Raw genomic sequence first — 13,903 nt, forward strand, 5'->3', positions numbered from 1 at the left:
ATGATGACATCATTTAATATGTGTAGTAATAAGACATTGCAGGTAAGCCATCAGGTTTCATGTTCTAATCACTTATTTCTGTGACATTAAGCAGCGTGTATGACACACAGGTAGAGAGCAGTGCAGTCACTGACGGCTGACTGAGTGACCTAAGAGTGAACCTGGATGTGTTGTGCCTTTACACTCTGGTAGAAATGAGATTATAATTTTAAACCCTCATATGTAAACAGAGAATGATTATAAGGTCTTAAAAAAACTAATAATCTGTATTTAAAATATTAAATTATCTCCTCAATGGTTCCCATCTGCCAACCCAAGAAGGAAAAACATTTGCAAGAAATGATCTATTCAATGTATCACAGGTTCTTAAAATATCAATGGGAGATATAACTGATAAGAAACAAGGTAATATGCATTATTCATTCTATACTTTTCTACGGAAAAAGGTTATTTAAGTAACCTGTTGGGTTTTAAAATAAATCAAATGGTCACAGATGAAATGACGTGCGTCTTTTTTTAATCATCAGCTACGTTGACAGTAATTTCTCCAAATAATCCATAAGTCATCATGAACTAGTAATAAAACATCTGTCCTAAACTTGAATAGCTGATAGTGAAATACAGAAATGTCTAATTTGAACCATTTACTATCTTTTCAAAAGGTCTGTAATATCAAAAAGCAAAAGGCCTTCAAATGTGTGCAGCTCGATTCAGCAAGCGTTGGGTATTTATGCTGTAAAAAAGACTCAGACCATCAGCTAATTATAAAAGCAGTTGGAGATCATTTTCTTTTTATTGGAACATCCTTGGAACCTAAAATCATGTCAGAAAAAGCTGTTTGTGTTTCAGAACAAAATGAGACTACTGATCCAAATTTTACTCTGAAGCCCTGTAAAAACAGTTTTAAATTATGATTTTTAAAATGTATTGTTTAAGAATTAGTAAATAAGAGGCAGGATTTGAAGCAAGTTTAATTCTAAAAAGCTCAGCTAATCTGCCTCATTAGGACTGTGTGAGTGATCAGATTTGAAGTAGTGTCCTTACAACATAAGTATCACAAAAAAAAAACCAAACTGTCCACAAATGTCAATTCAAAAGTTGCTGATTCATGTGTTAGAATAAGTGGTGACAAACAGCAGAAAAATGACCATAACTAACCTTCTCACAGTCGTTCTCTGTGAACTTGGTGAGCAGTCTGCTTCTCTGTTGGGACTTGAGATTTCTCAGCATGGAGGCGATGATGGAGCAGACGTGCTCTGAGGAGACAAAGAGAGAAAAAAATGATGCTTCTTGGTTTGTATCACAAACAGAGCATCACAAACACATGCAGTATGGAGGCCTCCTTTATTGCAGCACTTAATCAAACAGCTTATTGTGTTTTAACCCAGAGGCAAATCAGCAGCTCAAAACAGTAAACTCATAAAAACTGCAAAGCTCCTTCACACCCACACCCACAGGCCTCAGAAAGAACAAATCGATTAGCACTTGATAATTTGCAATTACAGCACGCACCCAGCTAAGCTTGGATACGCTCACAGAGAGGGCAAAGAACAAGAGGAGGAGAAAATGTTAATACAATTTAGAAATCAATTTTCATTTTAGGGCACACTGGAACAGGCGTAGCAGTTTTGGCTGTCGCTAAATTACATTCCTCATGGTGATAGAAATGTGTTCGAAGCAGCTCAGGGGCCTTTTACCAAGAGGGGGGTCTAAAGCGTGTTAATTGAATAAATTAGCAACAAAAACTAGTCCGTCCCTCTGAGTGTCCTTGTCAACCCAATTCATACCATGCGAGATGTTATCTTGTTCAAAGGCCACCTTGTCCCGCAGGCTGCAGCACGGCGTGACAATCAGACGGCGTTAAAGAACAACGCACTAACCTCACAGAGGGGGGAGAATATGGCATTGTACAATCCGTAGATATACAGAGTAGAGAAAAAAATGTAATTGGACTTTATCAACAAGAGGTCAATATTCTCTCTCAACAAGGCTTTGCAGTTGCTAGGCAACAGGACTACAGGAATCAATCCCATTTCTGCTTTTTAAAAGGGGTCGTGTTTGCTGTCAGCTCCCTTTCTGCAATCCCCTCCGACCTGCAGCATCCTTACAAGACTTTAAAGATAAGAAATCTAAAGGCCAGAATCTTCAAACCTCACATCTTTCAGGATATACACGTATCCGTTAACATTACCGATATGATAAGCAGCACAACAAGGCAGCAAATCCTTTAAAGATGCTCTGAAGCACAATGCTAAACAAAGAGAAGCTTTGTTCCTTTAGCAGGAAGGTTTTAATGGAGAATACAGTCTTTAAAAATCTAAAATCATTCAGTGTTTTCTTTACAGAACTGTGAACCTGATTATTTGTTCTCTTATGTTAACATGAAATTTTCACCAGATGTCAATTTATCTTCAAAATGTTAACAATATTACTGTAAAGTAACATTTCATTAGGATACATTTAGAGTATGCAGGAAAACATTCTTGTTTCATACTCAGTATGACTAATAATAATACATGTATTATACGATTGTTGTAAGAAGACTACACAAAGAAATATGATTGCAACAGCTTAAGTTACTATTCATAGAAGTTTGTGTTTTTGTCAGGAGAGGAGGCACTTTACTATTCTTGAATATACACTAACGGGTCCTTAATACTTTAATTATGTTGAAAAGTCAGCATTTACTTATCTGCAATCTTCTGCATTTTAAAGACTCCATGGAGGAGATAAGATCCACTTTGGTCCAGAGTGAAAAATCTCAACTACTATTACACTGATCACCAATATGTGATTCTGTTTTCTATCCTTGCACCATCAGCAAGTCAACATCTCTGTTCTTTTAGTAATAGAACAACACAAACGTGATGGGCTGTTTCAAAGTTAGTCAGTATGAACTGTAAAATCTTGGATAATCTAGCAGCTGATCATCATTGAATCAAAGTTTCTCTCTGATCTGTAAAACTAAAAACATTCCCATCAACCTGATCTTTCATTTAGTGCTAATGAGCAAATGCCAACACACTAACATGCTGGAGCATGACTAACATATGGGCCAGCTGGTATTATTAGCCTATATAGATTTATTGTTAACAGTGTATATATAGATTTCCCCACACTGCACAAGTCATCTGCTGAATTATTGGTCCAATTAGAAATAAATGACTCTCATAAACACCCTGTTTTGGATTGGTGTGTTTGCAGGTAGGATGTTTGAGGGTTAAGTAAAGGACTCGTGTGTCTATCGCAACAATACCTAAACACTATTTTTCTAAAAAAGTCATGAATATTCGGGCATGTCAGATAAGAAGATAAACTCTATGACTTACTTGATGACAGGTGTCACACAGAGTGTATTAAAAGTGAACTGATTGCACATCAGGTATTTCAGTTCTCCCTTGTTTTAATGCAGCAAACCCTATTTTCTGTACACAGTGACAAAGAAGCTAACCGCCATTTCCAAAAGGACGCTACTTTATCAACTTGATCCGAGCGGTAATTGATGTCGCCACCTCCACGCCCTGCTGGGGAGGCTATTGATCGCTGGTTGTGCAATGTTGTCTCCAAAGAGTTGAAAACTAAACAGCGACTGCTCAGTTGAGATTTGTGGAGGAGGGCTTACATTGTGGGTACAAGACAGAGGGGGCAAGGCCAAGTAACAGAGCTTTTAGAAAGGTGTTCGATCAATACTTCATTTAGATACTCTGCTTTAGTCCTTCATGTTGATTATATTAAAAATCTAGAAAGCAAGAAACATCTCCGTCATGTCCCTTAGATAGTGCCAGAATCTACCACAAAATCTCTTCAAACAACAATGACACGGTGTTATCACATACAAAATGCAACAACAAACTTGTCGCACTCTGCCATTACAAATGTCAAACAACAGGATCTGTGCTGAGCTAAGAGTCATTACGCAGTTACAGACAGACAGGTAGAATGAAACTGACTGAATAAACAGGGTTAAAAAATGTGTACATATGGATTAAAACACTCAATCTAGTTCCCCTCCATTGTAAGAGATGGACATTAACAATCTAGCATGCTGCAATCCTGACAAGACAAGCCCAGGGGACAGCAAGCAACTCCTAAAAGCACAGCGAATACAATTCATTTTGTTTTCATGAGGCTTGGACCTTTTCATTTTACACATTAATGTGTTTTGAACAGGAATGTGTTCTTTTAGTCCAGTGTTTTTCAACCTTTTTTGAGCCAAGGCACATGTCTTACATTACAACAATCCTGTGTCACACTACCAACCAAAAGTGTTCGAAAATGACACATTTAGCCTCTCAATTTATGAATCGATTTATCTGAGAGGGGGACTTTTGCTACTACAATGGCTTTTGCAGGTAGTATTACTGTCTCTGCCACAGTGTATGGCTTTTTTGATTTGGCTACGAGTTCAGCTACTAAGTAGCTAGCTTTGAGAGCTTTCGCAGACACTGTTGTAGTTTGTCTCATATAAGTTGCCTTTTCCGCCACCCATATTATGCTCTTCATCCGGGTTCGAATTTTGTCCAGGGCCCAGTTCCGAGTTTTCATTTTTTCTTTATGAATATTTATCCATCGCTATTGTACGCCTACTTCTTGTCACATACACCTCTCGCGCATCATTAATTCCATTGTCTTAAATTAACCAGGTCATGCGCTTTATTGCCACCCAGTGAGTGGGTAGCGCAGGTCAGTATGACGAGTATTAAATTACTCTGCCAGTCACTACACTGCAGGCACAGATACACTACATGGCAAATTATTTGCAGTATATGAATAATATTTTTTGGACTATTTAAGTGAAATTGGATAATGTCCCATAGCACACCTCACAATCTGTCACGGCACGCTAGTGTGCCACGGCACAGTGGTTGAAAATCACTGTTTTAGTCAACTAAACAACTAAACATTGCTAGTCTGCATCAGAATTATTTTCATGTTCAATAATTTTAAAATATTTTTTTATCATTTTTAAACCTGAAATGTCGGCCACATGTTATGTCTAAGCTCTAGAGCAGCTACCAGCCATTAGGCGGGGTTGTAGCTCAGGTTAAAGGTTACTGTAATAATGCTATATTGCTCTACTACCTGAATGTAAACAAACACAGATGACAGATGTCATCTCATAGCACGGGGGTGTGTCAGTATTTTGATCTAGAAAATGGAGAGAAAGTTGTTAGTAGGTTGTGTCTGGATAAACTGATCATCCACTGCTTTGATTCCAAAAACATGTTTGGCTTTCTGACCAGAGATTTTTTGAGCTTAAAAACACCAGATAACCTCCTTTTGCAAGTGATGATCATGTGAACACAGACATTCCTGGGATCCAACATGATGAGAAGTCCTACAACAACCACCTCTGAGTTGACTGCAGCATTTCTCAGAGATCTCTGTAAAGTTCACTCTCACTAAAGATCTACAAAGCTCACTCCAAAAACCCACAGCGTCACAAACTTCGTGTGAGCAGGAGAGGACTTAAGTTGACTTTAACATCATAAGTCCTCTTAATGTAAACTGAAACTGCACCTGCAAAAGGAAATAAATGAAAACCATCCATCACATTGAACCACTTCACATCAGTAAACAAGCTCCAAGTCAACTTTGGCTGGAGGGATATATTTGCATTCAGATAACACTATGCCTGTCCAGGAGCTGGCTTTCGATCATCCTCCACTAATCAGTCACTGTTTGCCTCATTTATGGCCCAGAGGAGCTAAAGCACTAAGTAAAAATGCAAACAACCCTGAGTGGCATAGATTCAGTTATTGATTGACGGTTGAAGGAAGAGCAGTTTAGCTTTGAATGACAGGAAGAACAGATAGGTAGTGCTGCAGTGAAAGACAGAATTGACCTGGACTAGCTGTACCCTGGGGAGAGCAATCAGCCTCCCAGCACTACAGGCCAGTCTGTCAAGGGCTCCTAGTAACTATGTTTACCGTCTGACACAGCACAGGAGAATTTTTGGCTCTCAGGCTATGACAAATAAGGCTATGACAAATCATAAGCACAACATGTTGTGCTCTTAACATGTTATGCTAGTTTATTTTCTTATAATGTTTGCTTTTTCAAAATAAGTGACAGTATCTTTGCATTCAGTCAGAAGCATACCAGACGATAAAAGTCAAAACAGCCACCATTAAAAAACAAACAAAAAACTCAAGGGTCATTTTATTAGTCATTTACTTTTTACTGGCTATCTTCTTGTTGTATTAAGTCTTACATAACACCTGAAGACATCCAAAGGGGTATTAAACAGAAGGGCAAGTTGTGTGTGTTTATATGTACTGTTTTTATTTATGATGGTCAAATTAACATTCAGAAAATGACTCATGAAAAATGGCCAATAGAGTTGATGCTGTGCCCATGTTGCTCGTTGGTCAATCATAGATATTAGAACTACAACAATTTTGGTAAGTCGTTCACAAAACCATCACGTGTGTAACCACCACAGGCACATGGACATTAACCTCCAAGGAGGACCAAAGGCTGGTGGTGGTGATAATGTTAACCACACTTGGTAAACCAATTTGACCTTATTTACATGTAATCTGTGATTCTGTGTTTAGCTGTGATAAATAAGTTGTGCTCAGTTTTGCCGGATTTTTTTAGCGTTTTCTTACCTTTAAACACGTCAGATACTTTATAATCAAGTTTAAACAACTAGAACATTTTCCATTTCCGGACATCCCTACTTTTGAGAACTGTCTGGTTTCACATCCAGCAAAGGACAGTTTTTTATTATTATTATTCCTTTATTATTATTATCATTTATTTATTTTTTGTATTTTTTTCTCTTTGTTTGTTTTGTATAACTTATATATAATTTGTTAACTTGTGGTGAACAAAGAAATACTGAGAAAAATGCAATAAAAAAGTTAAAAGACAAAAAAAGAAATACTGAGTGCATGGGGAAAAGTTTAATTTTGCTGTATGACAGGTCTGTTTCAAAAAAAGAATCAGAGTGTTCAAAAGACAAAACAGCATGACAGAACCAGATTGAGTGAGCTGGAAGGAGACAACCACTAATTTTTTGAATAATGTTACTTTAAATGCTGCTACTGGATTTCATGTAATTGGTATGAAGGCTAACACGGACAAAAGTGCTGCAACTGCCAAAACAAATTAAATTCACAAACCAAAGTCCAAAACAAATTCTATGACTCAAAGTCAAAAACACCAAAAGGGAGAACAGGAACAGGAGAAAAATGAATATCCTGTTATCACGCTGAGTGCCTTGAACCTAAACATTCACATGTCTTAGTAATCCAAAGCATATTTCATTACACTGAGTTTACACAGATGGAACATTATCAATGCCCACCAGAGGAAAGACCAAACGTGAAGATGTTAATTAGATGCTTCTTTACACAAGGATCCGACTGTAAGTCTCCCCTTCTGAAATATACTAATAATAGGATTACACAGCATGAGTCTGACAACAAATATTACAATCAAGCTTGTATCATGTAAATGTTACTGATCGCAATCTATGCCAAAGGCGCTCAGAGCTGGGGGAGGGGATGATCAAATGAGAGCGTCTTTAGATTATTTTCTTTTAGTTGAAATATGTGTTGGAAGTTTCATCATTACACTGAGATAAGTTTCTCTGGTACAGGCGCTTATCTACACTCATATATTCTGCTGTGAAGTCATGCTTCCTAAATCCTCATTTTCTCCTTATACCGGAGGAGATACTGATGATAAAGTAAAGGCTTATACATTCTGAGTTTTATCTTTGTAATGAAACTGACATAATTTGGGAGGGAAATCTTTCAATTAAAGCATCCTGTTCATTCTTCTCCTCTTTCCTGCAAACTTCCAGTAGAGGTGCTGAACCATACAATGCAACATGTTTTCCAACACAGGTCTCTTTCTGCCAGCATGCCTCACCCATTCCCTATTTTAGAGCACTCATTAGAAAATGAGGGTCACTGAAAGGGCATTCACTACATGCAAAGGTGTTTTGCGTGGCATTAGAGACATATCAACTACAAAGACCTGCGTTCCCTCCCTCTGCACACCCACACAGGCTACACACATTTACCTACTTGGAATAGGAGATGGAGCTATGACGATTGTGTCACACCATGTAAATTAGTTGTTTACTTCTGCTCCCTCTCACGGTTGCATGCATCATTAGCCACCTAAATATAACAACCGTCTGCCACCAATTTCCATCATACAGTCTCATTTCACTGGTAATGACAGAGTACATACATCAATAAAATGAGACCCTAAAAGCAAGGTGAACGGCAGAGTCGTGACGAGAATATTCATGAGAAAAGGAATGAAATTTGCTGTTTGCACGTTTTTCTCTCCTCACGTTGTTTCTATACTTCACTTTACAATGTCTTTATTAATTATGCTTTTCTGTACGCTGGCAATCCCTGAACATTTAGGCTGCGTCAGTTTCAAGAAGGATTTCATGGGGATCAATCTCCGCACTGAGGTTTATGATCGAGAGAGCTGTGGTGTGAATGTGAGAGAGAGAGCGACACAAAAGGAAGGGCAGAGAGGTCCGTACTTCCTAATTACTTTTGTTTGAGGTGGCTGATAGTTAATTAATCTACAGTGTCATTGTGTTATTCTGAAGAACCACTTGATTCACAGCATTTTCAATTAGTCGTCTTCCTAAGAAGGAGGGTTCACTCAATAGGATTTATATTATGACAGGCATCTCATTAGGCCTATAGCTGTTCAGGGAATCGATGGAGACAAGATGGGAATTCTACAAAAGCTGAAACTCCCATCATAAAAATTAGAACATGAATTAATTATGGAAAACTCATTACAGCGTTGAATGCTTCACATGTTTTGTTTTGTACAATCAACAATTTATTATAATGTAATGCAAAACATCTACATTTTAAATTTGAGTAGCTGGAGTGCCAACTCTTCAGATATTTTGTTGAAAATCAACTTGAATTGTAATTTGATTATCCAAATAGGTGTGGTGTAACAAAAATATTGTTATCCCTCAAAGATCTGTCTCATTTTAAAATGATAAAATCTCCATATTTTTATTTTGGCAAGCTTTTCTTGAGTTTTTCCTGTCTTTTCCCTTGTTTCATGGTTTGGTGACCTCCCTCTTAAAAGTTTAAATGCTCTTAATGAAAATGTGAGCGGGCAAGCAAAGCTTTATCCCAACCTGTCAGATCTTTATTATCTTCAACTCCAGCATAAGGTTAGCTCTATTTTCGATGACTCATCCTGTAAAGCCTCTCTGAGGAGTTTTTAGTTGGTTCTGAAACAGACTGAAATGTACATTGATGCCTTTTTCTGTCCTACAAATGTAATAAAGACCACCAGAAAAAATACTGACAGTTTCTACACTGTTACGCCTGTAATCACTGTGGTCGGTGAGTGAAGTGTATTCTTGGAGGAGCTGATAACAGCAAGGCCTAGAAAGCCTACTTGCTGTGATTATTTGTGTGAAGGACCTCTAGCAGTAGCCTAGCATCAACAGCCAGGTTTTATTCATTTGGTGGGTCTGGAGCTGCTGTCATCCCAGATTTCCCAGCGTCCTCAGATAAACCGAGTCCTTTATTAAGAAACGGGGCAGGTTCTATAAGGTGACCACACAGGAGCACCACTTCAACATTCAAGGATTGCCAATTCTGCTGCAAGGAGGACTGTGAAATCCACTATGGTGGCCAAATTAAACAAATTGATTCATGTATTTTCATAAAAACAATTATTAACAACAAAATTTCTGATGCTCTGTGCAATGCCACATGCTTCATTGCTCTGATTGGCTGCAGGTCTGCACAATGGCTCCCAGAGGCATTTCTGCATGAAGCTGTGCTAATACCCCCGGAAAAAAGGGAATTAGTTGAACGGATCCATATCCAGCGAATGGAAATGGTGATGCCAGGGTACTCCATAAATTTGTCGTTTATCTGTTTAGATATCTAAATCCGAAGCTCTTAAAGCTAGGGTTGGTAGTCACGGAAAACTAGCATGAATCTGAATGCAGCATTTCCTCAGGACTCCATCTAACCCCTCCCCCCCCTCCTCTTGGAGCTCTTCCAAAACGATGCCCCCTGCTCACATGCACGAGTGCCACTGATTGGCAACAATTTGATTGTGACTGATTAAGGACGGTCCTCAGCACTTTGTTTATGTTCTGCACTACGTCAACTCATGTCTCACTCAGCAGTAAGAAATCACCAAAATATTATCACAGTGAAAGTTAAAAACACAAACAAACATGAAATGTACACACAGGAGGCGGGCAGAACGGCAGGACGGGATTTGATTGGATTCATCATTAGGCTCCTGATGCCGGTGATTGGTTGGCGTTTTCCCAGGTTTCCTCCGGCTGTAGATAGCAGCTTTTTTTCCGCTCTTTTTAAAGAACACATTATGTATTGATTGCCATCGGGACATAAAGATATTTTTAACCAGTATAACAAAAAGTGTATCTAAATCTGACTACCAACCCCAGCTATAGTTTTAGGACCCATCATCACCCACTTAATGACAATCCTGTCCCACATTTCTGAAGTTGGTCATGTAATTGTGGTGGACAACCCGCATTGAGATGCATCACTGCCACCTACTGTGTTAGACTGTGAATAAACTACTCTACTAATACAAGTGTACTCCATCATAGAAACACATGCCCTTCAAAATAAAAGCAGCAAAGACTTTTAAACAGGTCATGTGTCAGCTGCAAATGACTCTGCTCCAAGAACCAACTCTTGTATATTCTAGAAATGGTACAGTATATTATAACTACAATAAATGATTATGATCAAAACAGTGTTACAAATGGCTTTAATTAAAGCCAATATGGTACTATGATGAGTCGGCTCTCATTGCTGAGCTGAGAAAAATGATCTGGATCACTAGAATGAGCCAGAATTTGAGACAGGGTTGAAGATGATAACACAAATCAATGTTAGGATCTTTTTTGTTTATTTTTTCTCTCTGATATGGTACTTGTGTAGAATCAACCTGTTGCATTGAAGTATTTATTAGACTGTAAGCCTTCAATATGTGCACAACTTAACTCAAACTCAGATGTTACATGTTGATGCACTATAATAACATTTCTGATCAGACATAATGCCCATGCATAGGCTGCACAGTTCTTAAAGCATGGCGCATTTCTTGGATTTTAAGCATCTTAAACCATCTGGACCAGAAGGTTCTCTGTGCTTACCTACTGTATGTTTGCAGCATCATTCTGACTTTCCCTTTCCCTTCATAGTACTGCGGACTTGCAGGTACAGGTTAGGAAATACAAATCTGCACCACTCTTGCAGAACCCTCAGAGGGAAACACAACCTTCAGGGTGTATTTTCACATCTTTTTTTAAAGTTTGTCTTTTAAGTGTGTGTCTGCCTTGCCAGGGGCTTCAACACACAGGGGGAAAGGGTTTGACTGGTAGGACGGGTTATCTTCCCTACTCTTCCTCCTGCTGCTCGAGGAGGTCACAGGTTAATTCATCCAGTCCCTGGGTAAGACAGAACACAATGGAAGACAATTTGTTCTTCTCTGCAGGCCTGGAAAGCCCCTCCGGATAAATCAAACTTAATTAATATAGACAGAGAGAGAGGAGGGGGTTCCACTTTTTGAGCACTGGTAATCGAACAAAGAGAAAAGAGATGGACAGAGTGTTTGTCACTCTTTTCTCTATTTTATTTTCTCACCCTGCATTGTATGGACTTCCTATCTTTCTTGCTCTCTCTCTCTAGCTCTTGTTTGCACTTCCGATATCTCACTCAGAGACAAGAGAGGTTTGAGGGTGAAGGCAGAGAAATCAATCAAGATTGGATTGATAGTGTAAACTGACAGGCCGAAGAGGCAGCAAAGCATGATACATGAGCAGATTAGGATTGAGTGTGTCTGCAGGAAACAGGTGTGACCACACACTGCAGTGGTGGTACAGGAAGCGGAAAAATATATATCCTTCATTTAAATCATTTAAACCATCACAGTCTGCAAATAAATAAATAAATAAATAAATAAATAAATGAATGAATGAATGAATGAATGAATGAATGAATGAATGAATGAATGAATGAATGAATGAATGAATGAATGAATGAATGAATGAATGAATGAATGAATGAATGAAAAGAAAAATACAATGGAAAATAAGCAAAAGGCAATGAGATTTTAAGGATGTTTAAAAGTAGCCTTAATAATACACTAACCCCCTTAACTATCATTGTATCTTTCTATTCACATGATTAAAGCTCCTGTAAGGAGATTTTAACTGGTTCTAAAAGTACTGAACTGAATACTGAAGCCTCTTAGTAATCAAGAAAAGTTAATAAGACATCAGGGACATGATTTTTAACTTCTGCTAAGTTATGTTTGATGCCTGGAAACACTGCTGTGGGGTAGGTGTCAGTGATTAACAGCACACTGCAGGTTCATTTGAGTGTTCAAACACAGAAGACTGATATTTTGTGTTATAATACTTAATGAATATCAGCATTATACTGGTGCAGGAATCTTGGGACTGGGTGAGATTTTAGAGGTTTGAATTATGTGCAAAATATAAGCTAATACAAGTATTTATTTACCATCAATCCTGGATTAAAACATGTTTGGGTTTCACGTGAAAGAAAACGTGAAGTGAAGCTACAGAATATTAATTAATTTTGTACATAGGTAATTCTAACTATTCTGTGCTTCTGCATTTATTTTGTATTATTTTATTTGATTTGATTTATTCTTCTATTAACATTTTGACTTTCTTACATACCGTTTATAAGACCTCTGCAATGACCAAATTTCCCTCCCCGGGGTGAATAAAGTATTTCTGATTCTGATTAAAAGCTCCAAACCACTTCAAGACAATAACTTGATAACTTACAAGGAAAGAAGAAAATCTTCTTTTTCCTATTTTATTTTCAGTGCCTACATCAACACAGATTTTTCTTGTGACTGTGGGGTTTTGATGATCTATAAGTTATTATTATCACACAGTCAACTAGTATCCTTTTATCTGAATAGTTTGGTTCAATTGTTTACTTTCTTTATCTGTTGGTTGTTATATTTCGTTACGCTCTGGTGACAGTTAATGACATATAATCCAACATGTACATCACCCAGTGGATCACACCACTATACCAGGTCTAATCATGGTGACATAATTTAATGCAGCCTTGTGAAAGACATCTACTCTGTTGTTGCATTCGCTAATTAGAGACTGACCTTCATGCTCTTTCTCTGAAGCGCCGGTTTTCTTCATCTTCTTGGGGGTTTTCATGAAGAGTGGGAAGATGGTTCGTAAGCCCAGGATGTCCACAAACTTATGGCAATTATCTGTTCCCTCAGGACCAATCATCCCGTAGTCCAGGACCTTCAGAGCACTGGTTCGAGACATTTTCTTTTCTCTGCAGTAAAGAAGAATTATACACAAATTAGAGATAATTCATGTTTTTTTTAACAATATCAAGAATATATTAATGAGAAGTGCTCAGAAAACCTTACAGCTCAACAAACTAAATCAGTATTCAAACTACGACTGATAGACTGAAAGAACCTCAACTACAAACCGATCAGACAAGTTGTGTGTATTGCATGAAATCCACCAAGATCTGATGTTCAGCTTGCTAAAAATCTAATGAAATTGCTTACTACTTACATCTCGTATACATTTCAATTAGTTTGGGTTGATGCTTTCAGTCCATCAGAGAAAAAACTAGAGTTAAACCATAGACTGTATAAAATATGGACGTAGTATCCGTGACGTCACCCATCTGTTCCTGAGCGCTGTTTTGAAGCAAATCGACGGCAGCAGCCATATTGGTAATGCGGAACTCAAATAGGCAGAGTGTGACGTAGTGTGAGTCTCTTAGCCAATGGCTGTGTGTTCCCGACCGGGAGTCACGTCAGTCATATCCTTATTTGGGCAAAACTCATAATCTTAATATCTTCTTAACCGTCA

At 38.1% G+C, this 13,903-nt stretch overlaps 1 protein-coding gene across 1 annotated transcript in view; it reads right to left on the minus strand.

The window, feature by feature from the left end:
- ctnnbl1 (catenin, beta like 1) overlaps nt 1–13,903 on the minus strand; it is a 100,111-nt gene that overhangs the window by 28,161 nt on the left and 58,047 nt on the right. Inside the window, exons 11-12 of the mRNA XM_034696775.1 lie at nt 13,168–13,349; nt 1,159–1,256 (exon numbers count right to left, since the gene is read on the minus strand). Coding sequence (XP_034552666.1) covers nt 1,159–1,256; nt 13,168–13,349 — 280 coding nt within the window. The remainder of the gene's footprint in view (nt 1–1,158; nt 1,257–13,167; nt 13,350–13,903) is intronic.

Source organism: Notolabrus celidotus, chromosome 11 (genome assembly GCF_009762535.1).
Source record: "Notolabrus celidotus isolate fNotCel1 chromosome 11, fNotCel1.pri, whole genome shotgun sequence".
Lineage (NCBI taxonomy): Eukaryota > Metazoa > Chordata > Actinopteri > Labriformes > Labridae > Notolabrus > Notolabrus celidotus.